The sequence below is a fragment of the Xiphophorus maculatus genome, chromosome 3, assembly GCF_002775205.1.
Source record: "Xiphophorus maculatus strain JP 163 A chromosome 3, X_maculatus-5.0-male, whole genome shotgun sequence".
In the NCBI taxonomy this organism is placed as follows: domain Eukaryota; kingdom Metazoa; phylum Chordata; class Actinopteri; order Cyprinodontiformes; family Poeciliidae; genus Xiphophorus; species Xiphophorus maculatus.
Genome location: NC_036445.1, coordinates 14,525,875 through 14,546,059, shown reverse-complemented (window position 1 = coordinate 14,546,059; position 20,185 = coordinate 14,525,875). Strand labels below are relative to the sequence as shown.

Sequence of the window (20,185 nt, the reverse complement as noted above, 5' to 3'; positions counted from 1 at the left end):
TGACACTGTGTTAGCTAAAAATGTACTTTTAAGAACTTTTTTATTTCAATTACAAAAAATTACAGTGATTAAACCATATTAAACATTCTAAAACCCACATTTTCACCCAAAATATTATTTTAAATGAACACAAACCAATAACCTGAATAATCTACCCATGTCTTTGAAATGACTGAATTACTGCCCAACACTACAGGAGAAAAAAAAGGAAGAAAATTCACTTGTAAATATTATTTTTCATTTTTTCAGCTGTGTGGCTCAGTAAGCACCAACTTGGAGAGGTTTTCTGTTATCAGATCCTTTCAAGTATATTTTCAGAAGACTGTAAGAAGCAAACCCTGCAGCACATCACCATTAAAATCGTCACTGCCCTGTCTAACCACATAGGTATATCCTGATTTCCATTTTATTGGCTAAACTTCCTTATTTAACCTCTTTACTTTAATCTGTATAAGGACACCACTGTCCTCATGGAACCATTGGCCAACATGTAAATGCTTTGAGGTGTGACAGTTGAGAGGTTAATCACCTTCACTTGCCTATTTTAAATCACAACACAATGCTTTATGAAACACGGTCCCTATGAGCAGCTTCCCCCCATAAACAGTTGCCACCGAAGAGCCCATGAGCACATTGCCATCATCTGTATACACCTGGGTCACCACGGGTTCATCTGAGAGAATGTTCTGGATGCGGATGATCTACAAGGAAAAATAAATAAATAATGTAAAAAGCACAATCAGGAGTAATAAATAGTTAACACCACCACCTATAATATATCTTAGCAGAAGGTTAATGTTGTTATGTTCTTCAGTTAACGCAAACCTCTGAGCCTGGAGGATCTTTGGGATCAAACAGGAAAAGCTTCTTTGCGTTAATGTGACAGCCCAGCCAAAGGTCGCCGGTTTCAGGATCCACTTCGATGTTGTCACAAAGTGAACCCAAAGGCAAAGACTGGTGAGGAAACGATAATTACTATGCATCCAAAGAAAACTGTGAAAAAAGTCACCACTTGAGAACAAGCATGCACCACACCCACAGTTGGGTAATACAGTCTGTTTTTTGGCCTTTGCAATTCTAAAAAATTCCATGACTTTGGTCCTTAAAAAAATATTTTTAATAAAGACAAAAAACATTTTTTTAGAACGCAAGTTGCCTGCATTTTTATTAGACCGCTACAAAAATGTTTATTAAAATTTCCCATCCAGTTGATCAAATATTGCTGAATATTTATATTAAAAAATGTCATTATAAAATCCAATCAAAAGGTAATCATAAATTAACTTCGATTTAAAAAGCATAGCAAAGAAGCACAGCAAGTTTGCATGCCTGAGTATTTCTACCTTTACTGGTGTCAGTGTGTTGTCTTTTTTCTTCTCCAATACATTCACACTGTGGTTAAATATGTTTGCCACATATATGTACCTATAAGGAAGAGGAATTTTTACAACCATGAAGCAATACACACACACAAAAAAAAGCAAACAGCCACCATGTTGCATACCCCTAGTAAGAATACTCACCTTTGGTCTGGAGACATATTGATGCCATTAGCAAAGTGATAGCCATCAGAGACTACCTTCACTTCTTTAGGACTGTAGAACACTACATTGGTCCAAGGCATAAGCAAAAGAATCTCCAATGTTTTCAGGAGATTGTTAGAGAAGTAGTGATCGTTGGTGGCATAAAAACTCTCAACCCCTACTGCGACAACATCATTCAAACTGCAAAGAACAAAAATAGTCTCAAATTTAAAAAAAAAAAAATAGAATCATTTTTAAGACTGATTACATATTGTAGTAAATTTCAGATAATCACAGAGTGTTCACCTGTGCAGTAGTTCGTGCTTTATGGTTTTAAGATGCACTAGGGATGAACCATCTGCCACATATTTGAAGATTTCAATTTGGCTTTCAAACTGAGGATGATTAACAACGAACAAATAGATCGTATCATCTGACAAAGAAACAAAAAAGGAAAGCAACACTTTAGGAACTTCACAAACTAAGCTTTAGGAATGCAAGTGAGAAAAATGATGCACGAAAACTTGAAATAAAAAAAGTGCCCATCAATTTAATGTTATTTTGATTTTCATATATAGACTCAAACTATTAGAAAAGATTCTTATCAGCAGATTTCATACTAGTGTGGTAAAATCCAGCCCCTTGTACTACGCTGTACTTCATTCAAAGGGTCTAGACTCTTGACTCGAAAACAGCAAATGTAGGCCTGAAGCAACTTTTTAAAGTCTGTTTATGAACCCAAAACACAAATACATACGCACTTATCAGAGGTGATGTGTTATTACAACCTCACGGATATTATTGCATGTTTCCTAATATTGTTCAGCCCTATACTTTAATACCACAACCTGGCATATACTTAGCCGCAACAGACAAGAGGAAGCTTAACACTAGCTATATGTCCTCAATTCCATAAACCAAAAGAAACATTTTACCACTTGGATCTGTGTATACACTGATGCCATGCGGGTTGAATGACTCCAAATCAAAGTTCCTTGGCATACGCAGCTCCACCGGTTTTAGATTAGGATCTTTGAGATCAAGGGTGTAGATTTTTCCAGGCTCATCCGAGGATGGGAGTCCAGGAAATTTGAGTCCCTGTAAATATTTAAAAATAAATAATTTAATCATAAAATAATCAAGCAATAAATTCTGATTATCGATAATAAATCCGACAATAATAAATGTCAACAGATTTAAAATTAAATATGACCCAATGTTTGAGTTTGCTGCACGTTTGCTTCATGGGGAAAGACTTGGCTGAGTTACAAAATAAATACCCACAGCGCTGATAAAGGCAAGGCCATCTCCAACAACGGTTATATCCTCCGAGCCATGTTCTGCAGGAGAAAATAATGAATCACTACTTTAATATTTTTCGAACATTGTTTTGGCTGCATTTTTTGGTTGTTTCATCGCTTGCCTATGTTTTTGAGCGCAACGCAGTTGGGCAGATGTTTGTTGCCCAACTCCCTGTAAATGAGGTACCTTTTGCTGTCGAATTTAAGCACAAAGTTACATTGCATGCAGCAAACAGTTGTAATAAAGACAAACAAGGCAGTGAAGCCAGCTGACTTCCACCTTACCTAATATTGAGGACCCTTTCTCCGAGCAGCACCGAAAGTGCTGCTATTGCAACCGAAATGATCGCAAGTTTTCCCATTTTCACAGCGCGACTGCAAACTTTTCGCACTGTGCTTTAATCTTTATGGGCTCAGTCGCGTGAGACGAATAACAACGGGCGGGGTCAATGCTGCTTTCAATAATATAGGACAAATGACAACTATTTCTTCTTGTTAAAGACAGAGGGTCGTATTGATTGATAGCTGCGCTGTTCTCATATTTTGGGTTGGGTTTAAATAGAGGTTCACCAGAACAAAAGTAATAATAGAAAACATTTATGGTTTATTCATGGGACATAGGAGGTTGCTTTGTTTGTGAAAATGTGAAATCGCTGGCAAAAGTAATTTCCAACACTACGTAATGCATCATTTTTTACACGTCTGAATATCAGTAAGAATCTATTCATGTTTTAGTAACAGCTTTTTTGTTTCTCACAGAAACCAGAAAAAAATCCAAAGCAATAAGACTAAGTCTTTTATTTATTTATTTATTTTTACTTGATTGTTTTAAGTTACAAAATATTGCATAGTAAACCGCAAAGCTTTTTTTTTTTTGTAACTTAAAAAGATTAGAAGACATGTTAATTTTATTTTTTATTTGATTTACTCAAACAAATCACCGGCAAATTACAGAAAAACCGGCACGTTTTCCCTGCCGTCAAACATTGACTTTTTACATAGAGGAGTAAAAAGTCCTCTACGCTGTAAAAGTCTCATACCATCCTGGATAGGTGGTAGGAACTCACGTTAAGTAAAATGTGACAATAAATATGGATGGACGGACAATGAGCAAATTGTCCGTCCATTTGGACAACTTTGGACTTGATTGCCTTTGCTCTAACTCCATTCAGTGAGTCAAACATGAACATGTTCACATAAATTTACTTGGCAATCCCTTTTAAAACGGCCTGGACTGCTATTTATTTGCAACTGTATGGGGTTAATTAAAAGATCTAGACGTAAATTAAGTATTGAATAGGAAACAAAACTCCCAAGAAGTGAAAAATGGCAGCGGTATCTGTGGTCTTGTCCTTGTAGCATGTGCATGTAGAACTTCATGGGTCTCAGTCAAAACGTGTTCCGGTGCTTTTGAAGTTGTCCAACAGATGCCGAGCCTGTTAATGGAGTTCAACAGCTGACTTTGGTTATAATTGTCACTTGACCTTTTGACCAAAGGCCCACCTGTTCAATGTCAGGTGTCATTTATGAGTGCAGCTTCAGCCTTTTATCAACCCTAACATTTGTGACTATGGCTTAATCAAATGAAAAACAAAAAATCAATTAGTCTAAAAATTAGGCTAATAAAAAATATATATTTAAATTAGAAATGATGCTATGGCCATAATGACTAACGAAATCCTGGTAAAGAGTGTTATTTTGTCACTGAAATCTTCAACAGGAAGGCTTTTTACAAAGAATGCAACATCATTGGAAAGTTCAGTGGAAAGAAAAGGTGCGGCAGAATGGGTGCAACAGGGATAATCATAAAGTTAAAAGAATTGTGTAGTAAAGCCCATTACAGTGTTTGCAGAAGTTACAAGGCATGACCTGCAGCTAGTTCAGGCACTTTAAGGACCACCACACATAGACGCCTGCAGAACATGGGCAACAACTGTCCCATCCATTATGTTGCGCAACTTGAGCCAGGTCCAAGACCATGTTTTACCTTGGATAATTAAGGAGAAAAGCAACAGGGCTGTTGCTCAAGTACTCCAAAGTCCTCTTAAATTGATGTCTCAGGAACAGTGCTGAGAGTCCATTCATTGAGGTCCAGGGTGATGATTTGGGGCCCCATGTCTGCTGGTGATGGTTAGAATACTCCCTCATGCCCACTGACAAGCTTCATTGGTTTTATTTTCTAAGCACCAGCTTATACTGTCAAAAGTACCAGAAACCTGTTTTGATAACCATGCTATTGCTGTGCTTTATAGGCCAGACAGAATCTCAGCAGTATTGTCAGAAACATGAGACACCAGACTTAAAAAAAACTAAACCAACCTGGGATTGTTAAACACCTACACAGAACCAACGGCTGACTCCCTGCATGCCAATGCCCAGGTAAGTGCATAATCTGTACAGAACAAAGACATGCCTGTCAGTTATTCTGCATTTGACTCATTTTTTCTGGTCTAATAAAACTCAAGTTCTCTGATCAAATTTAGAATTTTACATAAAAACATTTATATATACCTTTGTGCGTGCAATGAATCCATGAGTTTCACTTTCGAACTTAACTACTGAGAATAGGTGATATTGTATGATCAGGGGAAATCTGTAAAATATGTAAAACAAAGTTCATTTTAAACTAAAATTATCTTCCTGCCCTACCCCAAATCTACTCCCAGTTGACGCAAACCATTTATGGGATGGTACAGTCAATAACGTAGTGCCTGTAAAGCCCTGTTTAAATTGTTTATTTTTGAAGTTGTTTTTCCGTAGGTGATGACTCCTCCCAACATAAAACAAAAAAGTTACAAAATTGTCTATGTAATCAAAATCATGTGTAAGAGACTTCATAAAAAACAAACATGGACACTTACATACACATACAGAAGTGAAAGTAACATAAAGTTGGCAAACTATTGACCCTGTGAAACTCAGCATTGGGTGCATGCAACCTGACAGTAACTGTAGAATATCTACAAAAAAGTCCAATTAAAGAATGATAAGCATCTAACAACTTCAAAACACTAACAACTCCTGCACATTACATCGTGTGCAACCGGCGAGCACTGATAGGTGGGACACACCAGATTTCCCCGACTCCCCGTTTGTGTGAAGTCACGTAAAGGTTTCACAGTGTAATACAGCAGGATCCCCATCAAACAGTTTCAAGCAAGACTGTATATTTGGAACATACAAAATAAATTTTATTATCCATTCTCTTTATGTCTACATCTTATTAGAATTTCTAGACAATGGCATTGTCAAGTAACACACCCAAATTAATGTCTAACAAACCCAACAGGTGCAACAATGCGGTTCTGTCAAGTCCAGGTGTCAAAATAGAACTGAACATGAAAAGTAATTTAAATCTTCTTTGTTATTGTCAACATAAAAAGAGGGGGGGGTTAGGGGGGGGGGGGGGATTCCATGGCCCTGGCTCGCAGAGAGAGCTAGGCAGGGCATGGCCATGAGCACACGTTTAACACAGGTGAGGAAGAGGTTTCAGGGCTGGGCCCCGGTGGCTGCAGGGACTTGTGTGGCCAGAGTGTTTGGGGCAGAGATGACGGGCGATCCAGCAATGTTAGCCAGCGGCTGTGAGGAGGACATGGAGGTGATGCCTGAAAGGAAAAATAGGGTTATTACTCATTTGAGAAGGCTCGTCTCGTTCACACCATTTAAAAAATAAAAATAAATTAGTGACTCAAATTGTTCAGCACCCTTTCAAGGAAATGTCTGTGCCAAGACTTTGACACCAAAACAATTTTGAAAAAAAAAAGAAAGAGTGTGGTGCAGCAACTGGTCCAAAGTGACTCACCAGCCATCATACTCGAGGAGCTGACTGGAGTGGAGCTGGCAGCCATGCCCCCAGGAGTGGCCCCCCTTCCCTGATCTTTGACGATAGGATCTGAGAATATAATATACCAGATGGATTAGAAAACATCTTGCCAGCATTCCCAAATGTTCATGTAAAAATTCCATCATATTCCTGACCATTTTACCCATATTTATGTATAAATGCAAATAATCTCTATAAAACTGGCTTCATATCACACCTTCAAATACTAGAGACAAATAGAAAAGAAGGACGCAAGGAAGAAAGTATAGGCAAGATGGAAAGCATGAAGTAAGGTCATAAGGAAGGAAAGAGAGCTCAAGAAAGAACAGAAGGAGAGGAAGGACACGAGGTCACATGGGGGAAAAAACGTAAAAGGAGATGCAAATAGAAAGGGGTGGAGGCACTCCAGTGAAGAAAGGAAGACATGTGGAAAGGGAAAGATGCACAGAGGTAAACGTGGTAAAGGTCATGTCTCCTTAAAGAGGAAATTAAAAACAAGGATGGCAGAACAACATTAAGAACAGAAGAAATACTATTAGAGACTAGAAATAAAGGAAGGAAGAACAAAGAATTAAAAGGACAAAAAGAAGGAAGCAAATGGGCACGGCAGGATGAAGGAAAAAGAAGCACGTGCCAAATTCAGACAGATTGTGTCAGCAGTGCAGTATTGTCATCAGAAATGTATAGTACACAGAGACCTCAAGGAAGAAAACCTGCTGCTGGACGCAGATATGAACATCAAGATAGCAGATTTTGGCTTCAGTAATGAATTTACATTTGTGAACTTGCTGAACTTGTGAACTTAAGCGCTGCACATAAACTCCACAATGTTAACAAAAAAACAGAACAAGGGAAGAAGCAATCATACAGAAGTAGGGATGATCCATGGCCTCTCTGGCTGTGAGGCGAGCTTGATGGTCGTAGCGCAGCAATTTGTCCAAGAAGTCTAGAGCCTCTGTGCTGACTAGGTGTTGGTTCTCACTGTGCACAAACCTCTCCCATCTTTTGCGGGAATGTCTACAGATAAAGGAGAAGAAAGGGAGACAAATTAGCTGGTCAAGTTGAGGCCAAACAATCTGTCAAACCGCTAAAAAGCAAAACAGTTGACTCAATGACTCACCTTCCCAGGATGTCATTGAACCGTGGATCCAATTCAATGTTGTACTTGTCGATGTAGTCATACAAATCCTCTGTGCCAAGTACTTTTGCAATCCGCACAAGCTGTAAGTTCAAACATTTATCAATTAAAAAGTTGAGCTTAAGTATTCCAGATTCAAAACAATCATTCAAAAATGAAATGTTACGAGAGCGTTTGAAAAAAACAACAACAAAAAAAACGCATAATAAAACTTAAAAAAGGTCTCCATAAGACTAAAAACATAAACACTTTAAATTACTTTTACTACAAAACCTGAAAACACTAAACTGCTTGCTTATAAGTTAGAAATGGGGTCAAATAACTACAATTTTACTAGAACAGGACCCAGAAACTGACTGGAACTGATATATTTTCAAACAAAACTGGGTCAACATGAGCTTTGAAATCTCAAAAATCCTCTTGGCTCTGTAATTATTGTGCATCCATAAACAACAGTGAGAGCGCAGTTGCAGCAACTAATGCTAATTAATAGCCAATTAGATCATTTCAAACGTTAGCTCTGCCACCATTACCTGTTTTAAAATGGTACAACTGTTTTACAGCAACCATGTCCTCACTGTGTGATATCACATGAATAATAATCATTCATTGCAGGAACTATTTTGAGCCATCTTAATTACAAATTTTAAGCAGAAATCTGAATAGGAAAAACTTTGGTAGGGTTAGAATTACAACAAGTTTTACAAAAAATTGAAAATGTGCCACAAAACTGACTGGTGCATCTCTATGTTATTGCTGCTCGTCTTGCAGGGGAAAAGAAATAAGGTGGGGAATAATATGCAGATATGGTAAGACTACTGGACTTTTTTCTCTTTAACTTGTAGATTAACTTAACAGTTATTACTGAGGAAGGCATTAACCTGTCACTTATGAGAAATCTTATCTTACATTTAACAAAAGGCCTCACAGGGCTGAGGCCAGGGTGTGGCTCTGCAAGACTAAAAGATGTTGTGTAATATGTGGGGGGAAAGGCAAAAAAAACACTAAACTTGTTTGGCTACCAGGATAAGGACTAAATTAAGTACTGGTCAGTATGAGATTCTTATGGTATGATCACTAGGAATAAAAATACCACTGTTTCATCCTATCACTGTATTTATACTAACATTTAAAACAGAAAAAAGGAGAACAACACATGGAACAACTTTATCCAAAGTCAAATAAGCTACTTTTCCCCCACCTGGTAATATAAGAATGGTGTATATCACATTTAGTTGTCATTTGGGACATGCACATAAGAAAAAGCATTGATTAAACACTTCCTCAATCTAGTACAACAGCTGGTGTTAACCAGTAAGACGCTCAGGTCAAGTAACCAGCCCAAAGCCAAATCTGTGGGTCTTAAAATTCAGAAAAAAAAAGGTTTAGCAGCCTTCTTTCAGCTAGCAGACCAGCAGTGTTCAGCAACAAATGGGGGATCTGCATCGTGGCTCTTTACAGGAGGAGGAAAACTCGAAGATAGCACTTTTTCTGGAATCTCACTGAACAGACTTTAAACCGCAGTATTGTATGGCCGACTTTTATTTTTTAAAGCGACTTTTGCACCACTTTCTAGTCTGTGCTCAGACAATAAAATAACTCATGGCGAGACATTACCTGGTCATAATTGTCATGACCGTGAAAGAACGGCTCCTTCCTGAAGATCATGCTGGCAAGCATGCAACCCAGGCTCCACATGTCCAAGCTGTAGTCATACATCTAGAAATGAGCAAGAATAAGTAAAAATCTTTAACTGGTGTCTTGGCTTTCTTAAAAACTCATAAGAAAAAATAGATCTCTCCTGTCATGACACAAGTTCTTGGTTGCCTTTAAACTCACCTGGTAATCTACCAGCAGTTCAGGACCTTTGAAGTACCTGGATGCCACTCTCACGTTGTACTCTTGGTTTGGGTGGTAAAACTCTGCCAGGCCCCAATCGATTAGACGGAGCTATGACAAGTTTAGTACATTTTAATTAGTACAATGAATCAGCATCACAGATGGTGAGAAAGACATGTATATAAAACAACCTAAGTTACCTTTCTGTGTTCATGATCGATCATTACATTATGGGGTTTGACATCCCTATGCATAATACCCATAGAGTGGCAGTAATCCAGAGCCTTCAATAAAAAAACATGAGCAATTTTTATATTTAACTAAAGCCGAAATACTGCAACAGTGCTAGATTTAAGGCTACTTCTTACCTTTAAGATTTCATACATGTAGAACCGTATGTCAAAGTCTGACAGAGTCTGATACAATTGCTGAAAAAAAAAAAATTAATCAAGTGGCTGTAAAAGTAAAAGAAGAAAAGAAAAAGAAGACAGAAAAAATTTTCTTACCTTGAAATCTGTGTTGTTCACATGTTCAAAGACCAGAGCTGGGGTTCGTGACTAAAATGGAGAAAGAAAAAAAAACAAGGAGTCAATGTTTATTTAAAAAAAAAAAAAAAAATCCTAAATAAACATTTTACACGACAACATGGAGACCAAACGTACCACGGGATCCTTGACAATATCTAAGAGTGAGATGATATTTGGGCCACCCCTCAGATTCTCCAGGATCTTTATTTCTCTCTTGATTTTCTTTTTCTTGACAGGCTGAAAAACAGAAAGAGAGTCCAGTGAATCCCCTGATATGTCCGATCACGAAGCAATATAGCCATGTTTGCAAAATAATCATCAGCATACCTTCAGTATTTTAACCACCACCTTTTCATTGTTTGTGATGTTTATGGCTTCAAATACTTCACTGTATTTGCCTCTTCCTAGTTTTCTGACGAGCTGATAGTCGTCTTGATTTCTGGAAAAAAAGAAAAAAGTTTGAGCATATATTCAGAAAAGTTGATTAGCACAAAGCTTCAGCATTAATAAAGTCAGACTGATGTCTTGCTGTTAATTTTTATATTACCCATCACAGAGTTGACGTGACGCTGTCTTTTATGAGTTACAAAATCAATATTGTGTTACAAACCCATTTTCATCTTCCTAAGTTATTGTAAATACTTCACACAGCAGGTCAGCAACAAAACAGACAGTCTCTCTCCTACCTGCCGTATCTCACTTGAACAATCATGGTTGAGCTTTAAAACTGTGAGCTGCTACTTGAAGTTTAAACTTCTGCTAACAAACCAAGTATGTCCAAAAAGGAGAATCTGAAACCCTATTTAGGCAACAAGGTGAGAGTGTTTTTCTGAGGTATTTTTCCAATAAGAAAGACAGGGAGGAAGAGCAGATGAATTCCTGAGAGCTCTGATAACGCTGCAACCAACGCTCCGTCTGAGAGCAACTTAAAAATGTCAGAAATGCTTCTGCAACAGTGAGGAAGTGAACAACCTAACCTGTGTGTTTAAATATTAGCAACTTACAGGTAAACTCATTACAGTGTTATGTCAGCCTGACTTCACCAAGAAAAAGAGTCTACTGTGGGTATTAATTAACGCAGGAAAATGTTCTCCAGAAAACTGTTCTGTGGGCTAAGTAGCATAATGCCCAACATGCTGTCCTCCATTGCTACTCTGTTTAGTAGTAAAGGAATTAGCAGCTAATAATAGAACCAGAAAATGTTAATAAACAGAGGACCCATAATAGTTAGAACCAACTGCAACTAAACCTATCTATTGTAGTTGTTCCCTAATGAAGTTATGATGTAAAATTACTATTAAAAAAAGTTACATTGGCCTGGGCCAGATCCATGTGCACATTTTAAGAAATAATCTATTTTAGACCAATACCCATGTCCTTTGGTGTCAGCAGCAAAATGAAAGCATGCAGATATGCGCATTGAAAATAATAAATAAAAATCCAAGGTTAATACTTTTAAAAATAATACAAAGACTTTGACTTTATGGTGTCTACTGTTGCTTTACAGCGTAGGAGCACTTTTAAGTTACATACGGTTTTTCTACATGCGAGATAAATTCCCTCCTACTTTTTGGCTATGTCCTAATTAGGACAATGACATTTTTGTTATGTTGTAATTGTTTATATTTTTTCTCATTATTAGAACAAACACTTCGCCTTAAAAAAAGAATAAAACTTGTTACTAAGAAATGGTACAGAATGTGAAGTTTTAGTATCATCACCCCCTACTCTTAATATTGTTGAGAAGAATCAATATTGCCTGCTGTAAACACTTTGTTTTCCTGCTTCTTGCAGCACCAATGGTGCAGCTCTGAGATCAGTCAGTCAAACTGTAAAACACTCACACAGCTTGCTTTCTAAAACTGTTTTTAGGACCTCTGTTTGCAGACGTACTGAGATCGATTATGCAATTTCTGCATTTAAATTGTCTCCCTGCGTTGCAATGCTGTACATTGCACGCAGATTAAAAAGGACAGAGTCAAACACTTTCTGAATGAGAAATTCATATTGACTTTAATATGGCTTCAATTTGGCTGTTCGTAAACCAAACTGGTCGTTTTACAGCACAAATTTAAAATTGGCTCTAATACCAGACCTGATACTTGTCTGGTGAAAAAGCCCTATTCAAGTGTTGTGCACTGGCCCTACATATTTTCATGTCTTCTCTATGAAGATTGACCCAAAAGATTTTAATACATATAACAGAAAAAGAAAAGTCATTTAATTTATGTGAATCCTGAATTTGTCATTAAATTCTAAATTTACTTCATGTAAAGACTCATTCAGACCTTTCAAGATTTAATTAGCAGTACATAAGTTGCTAATTAAATTAATCTTAAATTGTTTTTCCCACTCACAACTTGATATGGGAGAAATAAAGGAAAATTCCTTTAGTACCATTCTCTTGTGTGAGATAAAAGTATTGTCTTCCTTTACAAACACCTAACTAAATAATTATTGCAAACAAACAAATTAATTTAATGCTGTATTTTAGATGGTCTAATGCTTTCTTATTTTTCCAACAAGAAAAACATAGTGGCACCCCAAGCAGTAATTACTAAACATTTAAAATTTGAAAACACCATTTCTAATCCTTGAGGATGAGGAAAAATTAACATGGAATGGAAAAAAGGAAATACCTCGCAGGTTCTTGCCAATACAGAAAAAAAGTCCTATTGACCCATTGACATTCTCATCTGTCTATCAAGAAAAACTTATTTTGCAATATACATTCCTACTGCTTTATCACCCAGCTCTAACACCTTTTTTATATGTCATGACTGCATAGGCAGAGATTATTTGACAGATATTTTTATACCATTTTTTGTGATCAGTTATTTAAATCGTTATTTTTGCAATACTGATAAAGAACAAAAAAAGCCTGAACGGCTTTCACTTTCCTTACCCCCACTCAACAACATGGGACTCATAGTCCCAGTACTCCCGAGGTCTCTGTGTGTTTACATCAGGGTAAACTCGAGAGCGGCTTGGAACAGGGCCAGACATATTCTGTACGAGATCTTTTCTAAATGTCCTATAAAAACACAGACACAAGCAAAATACAACAAATTAAACAAATCAAGAACAACAAGGGCATAGATTAATGATACTGGCATAACATATTCAATTTACTGGCAACTAATTATAATATTTAAATCAGTAAACACCCATGTAAATATAAATATATAAACATATATAGAACAATACCTGGGAGGTTTCCTCCAGGATTAATTGTTGACAGACAAAGTGAATAAGATTTGCTGAGATGCCTTTGTTGCAAGAAAGCTAAACAGACAAGGAAAAATAAAGATCTGCTGTTAGAGTTGCTTGCTATACTGTGCAATCATTAAGCTTTTTAACTTGAACTGTGATCTGTATCTTGAGATAAGGTTTAAAATGATAACGACTTTTTCCCCCTCATTATACAATGGACGTCTAGAATAACCTTCAAAAAATAAACTGTTTAAAACAAAATGAGCACAAAAAAAATAATAATTCTCATGAGCTAAGCAATTGGTGCATGGTGTGTTTGCATATGATGGCGTATGAAATGGAGAAACCTGGATGTTAAATGGGGGCATCCAACCAGTCTAATCGGGAGGCACAGGACTCAGTATAGTCATCACTGGGGGCTACAACGACTACCTCCTGTTGGAAAACGGGGGTAGAAAGTAGGTTGATTAAAATCAATAAAGTCAATTAGGCAAACATGAGCAAAGTATGTGAACAAGCGCACGCCAACGAAGGAAGCTGAAGCTAATGGGGTTTGTATCCACACAATAGTGTCACAAAAAATTAAATACGTCAATTAATCAGTTTAGAAACTTGCATTAAAGCAAATAATTGGCTTGATAATTTGATTTAAAAGATGAAACCAGTCGAACCCCAAATGCGGCCTATGGTCTGGTTGAGTGCTAAAAGCTAGCTAGCAGTAGAACCGGGAAGCTGACAGGGATGCTAACTAGTTAGCGTTAGCTCGTCAACTGCAGAGTGAAAAGCCGGTAGGAAAGTCACAGCCAGTTCTCGACCACATTGCAGGGTGATATCGTGATGGAATCAACATTCAGCGTTCAAATAGCCACCTAATCGCCTGCTAGGTCATTATTTACGCCAGGCTGTACAGCGAGCTTCGAAAATGGGCACATTTTCCTAACCTAAAAAGTGCTAAGCTAGCAGGCTAAGGGAGTGAATAGACTGCTTTCTAGCGAGGCAACTGGCTGACAACGCCTTGATAAAACAGCCCAGGAACACCGTAATCGAGAGGCACAACGACCACCACGGATAAGATACCCTTTCCCGGCTTTTCAACCCGTCTAATAAGATCAACGCGGGTTATAAAACAACAAGGATTTGTGATTAAATAACATGATTACCTCTCAGCGTTGTTGGGACGTCAATATGGCGATGCTCGAGATCAAGAGCTTAATGCGAAAGGTATTTCCAGCAGGGGGCGCTCATTCTTTTCTGTTTTCTACGGAAGGATTTTTCGCTTCTTCTGCCACCAACAGGTCTGTCTGTTTGAAAGACAAACTTTGATCTACACGTGTCTGGGAGTGGACTTAATCTGAGATGTGACGTTTTATCAAGAGAGACATATGCACTATTTCCTTATCACAACTCATGGTTCAGTCCACAGTCAACGCGATGTCCTCTACAATTACTGAGACTAAATTTGGAGAACGTGATTATTACATTTAATATTACAGTATGTATAATGGGGGTAAAGTGGGAGCACACTGAGTGCATTGATTACGTGTTCATATCCCGTGAAGTGTTCCACATTGTGCCATGGATGGGAAAATCAATAGTATTAATTATATTTTATTAGGATTTTATTGAATAGATACAAAATTGAAACCTTTTTTAATTTTTTTATTTATTTTTACAAATAGAAATCTGAAAAACGTATTTATTTTAAAAAGTGAGTGCCTGTAAGCAATAATAGTCAATTACGGCTATACAATCTTAGACTTATTTAGGTCTTGACTGATTGGGTCGTTCTAACAGAACAACAGCTTTGCTTTATTTGTTCTGAACCATTTTATTGTAGCTCTGGCTTCATAAATAAGGTTGTTGTTTTGTTGAAAGGTAAACATCTGTACCCCTCTCCATTTTTTATTTTATTTTTATTTTTTGCAGCCTGTAAGACATTTTGCTTTCAGGAATGCAGGAATCTTTTATCTCCTGATTACCTGTGCTTCCCTGTCTAAAGAACAGGCAGTGTAGCATCCCCACAATATGGTGGTGCCACCACCACGCATCTCTATGGAATTGTGTGTTCAGAACATTAAGACCTGTTGTCAAAAAATGTTACCTTGAGTTCTGTGTCCATGTATACTTTTTCAGAACACAACTTAATAAAGGAAATCGGAAAACTTAAAAAACTCAAATCTGAATTGAAAATAACAGTAAGCATATGAAAACGGTGATATCCTGTATGTCTATTTTTTAGCACGTGAGGGCTCTGTGTAGAGCTGCGAGGCTCTTACATGGTGCTACAGCAGCTGGACGAGTCAGTGCCCTTTTGATGCTAGAGCAGAATGGATGTGGGCCTTTCTGTTGCAGTGGGCAAAGCTTCCAAAGAACTGGTTCATGATGTAAGGTATGGTGATACATTACAGACAGAATTACTGATCTGCATTCATGTTTTGTGCCTACTTTATCAATGCGGTACTCCATGAGACTTCATTTTCATCTATTATCGGTTGAGATATGACAGTTTGGAATTACAAATGAACCCAGCCTATATGTTTTGGATTGTGGCAGCTGAAATACCCAACAAGAACCCTTTGCAAGGGAGCTTGCAGGCTCCACACTTACATCTCTGTCCAAGATTTAAATCCGGGTTCTTCTTATTAAATACGTACTACTACTGTTTTATGAGGGTACAGTAAGTCAGAATGGAGAAAACAAGTCAGTTGTTTGTTTTTCTTTTAAAGGGCTTGGATTTTAAAACACTGTTCTATGAGTAAAATTAAACAAAAAGCAATAACTTGAAATGTTGTTCTTCATTACGAGTTTTGATGAAAAAAAAACATTTACTAAAACATGCACCTTGAGTCAGTATTTTGTATGAAGAAATAATCTAGATATTATAGTTACACATTGCAGTCTCAGCTTTTTTTATTATTAAAAAATGTTTGTGTTTTTTAAATTGAAAATAAGTTTGTACGTTTTAAGCCATGTTTATTTTTTTATGTATGTGATGTATGTATATTCTGTCTTCTTTGCTATTTTTCTTCAGTTTTAGGGAAGAAAGCTAAATTATAATCTTTAGTAATCATTAAAGACACAGAATGACATTTTTGAAACTGCTGCTCTCCTAAAGGGCCTTTGTTAATTAAAAACAAGGCCACATTTTATCAGTCAACATAAATGGGAAAAAATCAGCAACTCTGGTCTGATGCTGTATTTCAAAGCTGACTTCGGTCAAAGAAAAGGTCAAAGGACATTCTCTGAAGTAACCAGTCACCTGTAATTAGCATATATTAGAGGGTAAGACCCATCTCATCTCAATCTGTGTGTTATGAACTGTTGTTTTTATGTTGAAAGGGAATGAATAGGCCCTTGTGAACTAATCAGAATCTAATTGTTGCTCTTTGGCACAGAAATGACGCAGTGTTCAACACACAGATGGAGTCTTTGACTGTAAGACTTAATCTGATCCATCTGGTCAGAATGTGTAATTAACTTTAGTACAGCCTTGATGTGGGAGTGCATAAAAAGCCCTACATGCACTCTTAACCAACAGAAGACAGAGTTGGGGAAACCACAAAAAGATGAAGTGGTAAGATGTTTGTAGATTTTTTTTCTTTAGTTAAGATACATTTTAATTCTTAGGAGGCATAGAAATGAAATGAAAGCAAATTTTGCTCTCTTTCAGCTTCCTGTATTGTTTGCTGCTGTTGGTGCCATTAGAAGTCATGGGAGTACAAGGCCAAATAAAAGGTAAACAGCATGAACCTAATATTTGTTTTTTCAAAACCAATTTGTAGTGAAAAGTGTTTGAAACCACTAAACCAGGCACAGCTAATTGCATTTTTTCCTTCTTTTTCCCTCCAAGCTCAAAGACGACATGTGTTGATCTTTCTAAATGGTGATGATTGTTATCACTATTTCCTTCCCTCTAACTCCTGATATTTGTGGAATAATGCATGTTTTAACGACTGTGCATTTTTATATTCTTACAGAGGCATTTGGAGTAACTACTGAAAGAGCCACACCAGCCAAAGTCACAGGTTGGTGCATCACAAACAAAATAAATCCAGGTCTTCATTGCTCATCTCATTAGATCCCTAAACTTACTTTTGGTTCCCTATCAGAACATTGAAAGAGACACAAACAAATGGGAAGAGAAACCTACACCTGGTCATTTTGAAGTTTTTGTGTTAATCTTTACCTTTTTCTTTTGTTTACAGCAAAGAGGAACCCTGATAAACCACTAAGATACCAAGACTCCAATGGTACGCTTAATTTGTTGAAATGTATTTATTAACAATTTAAAATGGATCTTAATTTTAATAGAAACCAAATTTAATTTGCAGATTTGTCTGAGATGCAATCAGTGGAGAGTTTTGTCACATCTGGATATCCAGGTACATTAAATATGTTTGTGATACAGACTTTATATATAGACATTATATTTACTTTCACAAAAGTAAAAAAGAAAATTTCCTCTTAATATTTCAGGACCTGATCAAAGTGGAAGTGAAAGCAAAGGTTGAGTTTGAATCTGTATTTTAAATTTCTTTAAATTACTAAGACTCCAGAGTTACGTGGCCCTGTAAAAGTACTCATATCCTTACAACATTTGTCACAATTTTGTAGTATTACAAATACAATAGTGGTATTTTTTTTAAATTCTGATTTTATTTGATAGATCAACATGAAGTATTTTTAATAATAAATTAGATTGGAATAGATAGATTAGTTACATTTGGTTTTACAAACAGAAACCTGAAAAGTTGGCTGTGTATTAGTATTCACGCCACCAGGCTCAATACTTTGTGAAACCAATTTTTGCTGCAGTTACACCTGAAAGTCATTTGGGCTATGTTTCTACCACCTTTGGTGGTAGGAGCAAACACTTTTGTCTATTCTGCTTTGCAAAATAATCTTAAGATCAGTCAGATTAGATGGAAGGCATCATTGGATTCTATACCAGATCTGGCCTTTGACTTAACCATTCCAGCCGGAGCTCGGTTGTAGTTCTGGCTGTATTTCTAGGCTTTACATCCTGCTGCAAGTAACAAGTTTTGCAGCTTTCTTTCAGGATTGCCTTGTTTTCAGCTTCATTCATCTTATGATCAAATCTGACCAGCTTTCCTTTCTGAGGAGAGTATTTCCACAGTGTGAGACTGCCACCACCATGTTTTATGGAGGGGATAAAGTATTTCCACTTGTGCAGTATATCTTTGCAGCCACTGCAGTTTTACCCTGGGCCTCTTGGCTGCTTCTGACTAATGCTGAGGAAGACAGCCATGTATTTCGGTGGATTTGCTGTTGTGACATACTCTTTCCAATTCTGAAAGATGGATTTAGCAATGGTCTGTGAGATATTTAAAGCTTGTGCTATTATTTTATAACTTAATCATGCTCTAAATGACCCCACAGCAGACAGGAATACGTGTTCCTGTCTGCTGTGTGGAAGACGTGTCAAATTTTCTTAACACAAGATTTTACACTATGGATGTAAGTGAGGGCGCTGAATAAAACTCAAATCAAACTTTTCAGATTAAAGTTTTTGTAGTGAATCCTGCTCCTTTCACAGTTGTGTAGTTATATGTGTTGGAACACCTTATAAAACTCCTATAAAAAACAATGAAGTTTGTAATTGTGACATGACAAAACGTTGAAAGGGTATGACTAACTTTGTAAGGGACTTTATATGTTGATTCACATGCCATATAAAGAAATATATTTTCTTATAGAAACATCTAAAGACCACGACAGCTATGATGTTGTGGATCTCAAAGCTGGAGCAGTTGCGCCATCAAGGAGAAAAACACAAACAGGCACAGACAAAATGCAGCAGCTGGATAAGACCAGCAGGCATGTTCAGGGTAGCAGCCAGGAGCAGATCATTGGTCTAGGCAAGCAACAGGGAAGCGGCGGACAGACTGATCTGGACAGTGAAGAGGGAACGATGGTGAGGTCTGGCAGAGCCACGCAAAGCACAAGTGTCCAAATCCAGGGGGAGAGGGTGGATGCAGATAAAAGCACGGAGACATCTTGGGAAAGCGCAGAGGTCAACAATGGAAAACTGGCTGTGGTGCACAACAGTGAAGGTAAGAACAGCTGTCGTGTCATGTGTGAGGCACTCAAAAGTTTTCAAAAGAAAAAAAAAAGGTGAACACTTCAAAGATGTTTAAAAATTGAATTTTCCCACAGAAACCAGAGAATACATCAGGTCTGAAACTTATCCCTTTGGTAAGAACGCATTTTCCTTCCTCAGGGGAGGAATGCAGCAGCTGATTGTGGAAGCATAAGCCATTCAGAAAAACGTTTTATTGCTTATTTTTACTTTCACTCACAGATCCCAGTAGACTGTTTGCTCCAGTCAAGTCTAGACCAAGGTTTGTTTCTTTCGCATTTTAAAACGACACTCATAATTTTCTCAACTTTCTCAAGTTTCTTTTTATAATGGACATCTTTCAGTGTCGTGTGTACATGCAGTTCATCTGTTGTAATTGAATACACCTACTTTCCCTATTTTTTTTTTTTTTTTGTCTAGAGCTACTTTGACTGAGTCAGGAGCCACCATGTATTGACTCATTCACAACAGACAGGATTCTTCAAAATACAGCAGGGAGTTTTTTTTATACCTCCAAATAGAAGCATTGTGTCCATTTTCTTATATTCTGATCATGTGAAGACATAGAAGAAAAATAAAAATATTTTGAATGAATCTTATGTTGGATGTAAAGCAATAATAGGCTGCTTGCAATGAAAGCTGACGTAAGAAAAATATAATCAAATAAACAAAATGAAACCAGTTTTATTGAGTCTGACCAGAATTTTTCTGAAGGTAAACA

General features: G+C 37.1%; 3 protein-coding genes across 3 annotated transcripts; 1 reads left to right on the top strand and 2 right to left on the bottom strand.

The window, feature by feature from the left end:
- Positions 1-23: 23 nt before the first annotated feature.
- Positions 24-3,243, bottom strand: LOC102233391 (serum paraoxonase/arylesterase 2-like). Its single transcript, XM_023330814.1, has 9 exons — positions 3,110-3,243; positions 2,947-3,017; positions 2,808-2,863; positions 2,459-2,621; positions 1,830-1,956; positions 1,524-1,724; positions 1,344-1,425; positions 826-954; positions 24-701 (listed from the first exon to the last, which is right to left on the bottom strand). Exons 1-9 carry the CDS (start codon positions 3,184-3,186, stop codon positions 540-542), a joined length of 1,068 nt encoding a protein of 355 aa, XP_023186582.1. The 5' UTR covers positions 3,187-3,243; the 3' UTR covers positions 24-539.
- Positions 3,244-5,543: 2,300 nt separating this feature from the next.
- On the bottom strand, positions 5,544-14,618 carry LOC102233830 (casein kinase II subunit alpha). Its single transcript, XM_005798416.3, has 15 exons — positions 14,525-14,618; positions 13,712-13,799; positions 13,359-13,436; positions 13,057-13,185; positions 10,479-10,590; positions 10,287-10,388; positions 10,131-10,181; positions 9,993-10,052; positions 9,825-9,908; positions 9,625-9,735; positions 9,403-9,504; positions 7,768-7,868; positions 7,516-7,664; positions 6,627-6,716; positions 5,544-6,429 (listed from the first exon to the last, which is right to left on the bottom strand). Exons 4-15 carry the CDS (start codon positions 13,155-13,157, stop codon positions 6,314-6,316), a joined length of 1,179 nt encoding a protein of 392 aa, XP_005798473.1. The 5' UTR covers positions 13,158-13,185; positions 13,359-13,436; positions 13,712-13,799; positions 14,525-14,618; the 3' UTR covers positions 5,544-6,313.
- A 113-nt stretch (positions 14,619-14,731) lies between these two features.
- LOC111608159 lies at positions 14,732-20,082 on the top strand. The gene is made up of 13 exons (XM_023331354.1): positions 14,732-14,856; positions 15,604-15,753; positions 16,760-16,938; positions 17,035-17,099; positions 17,215-17,247; positions 17,342-17,389; positions 17,570-17,614; positions 17,696-17,746; positions 17,841-17,870; positions 19,082-19,438; positions 19,542-19,580; positions 19,687-19,726; positions 19,885-20,082. Exons 3-13 carry the CDS (start codon positions 16,931-16,933, stop codon positions 19,919-19,921), a joined length of 753 nt encoding a protein of 250 aa, XP_023187122.1. The 5' UTR covers positions 14,732-14,856; positions 15,604-15,753; positions 16,760-16,930; the 3' UTR covers positions 19,922-20,082.
- The last annotated feature ends 103 nt before the right edge of the window (positions 20,083-20,185 follow it).

What these genes read in the sequence shown, in the direction of transcription:
- LOC102233830 (XM_005798416.3), bottom strand. Translation starts at nt 13,157, where the DNA reads ATGTCTGGCCCTGTTCCAAGCCGCTCTCGAGTTTACCCTGATGTAAAC. An exon ending in TGAACAACACAGATTTCAAG is followed by an intron (nt 10,053 to 10,130) that starts GTAAGAAAATTT and finishes TTTTTTTTTCAG; the next exon opens with CAATTGTATCAGACTCTGTC. An exon ending in TTCAATGACATCCTGGGAAG is followed by an intron (nt 7,665 to 7,767) that starts GTGAGTCATTGA and finishes CTTTATCTGTAG; the next exon opens with ACATTCCCGCAAAAGATGGG.
- LOC102233391 (XM_023330814.1), bottom strand. Translation starts at nt 3,186, where the DNA reads ATGGGAAAACTTGCGATCATTTCGGTTGCAATAGCAGCACTTTCGGTG. An exon ending in TGTATACACAGATCCAAGTG is followed by an intron (nt 1,957 to 2,458) that starts GTAAAATGTTTC and finishes TTTCTTTGTCAG; the next exon opens with ATGATACGATCTATTTGTTC. An exon ending in AAGCACGAACTACTGCACAG is followed by an intron (nt 1,725 to 1,829) that starts GTGAACACTCTG and finishes TGTTCTTTGCAG; the next exon opens with TTTGAATGATGTTGTCGCAG.
- LOC111608159 (XM_023331354.1), top strand. An exon ending in AGTACAAGGCCAAATAAAAG is followed by an intron (nt 17,100 to 17,214) that starts GTAAACAGCATG and finishes TTTCCCTCCAAG; the next exon opens with CTCAAAGACGACATGTGTTG. An exon ending in TGTCACATCTGGATATCCAG is followed by an intron (nt 17,747 to 17,840) that starts GTACATTAAATA and finishes TTAATATTTCAG; the next exon opens with GACCTGATCAAAGTGGAAGT.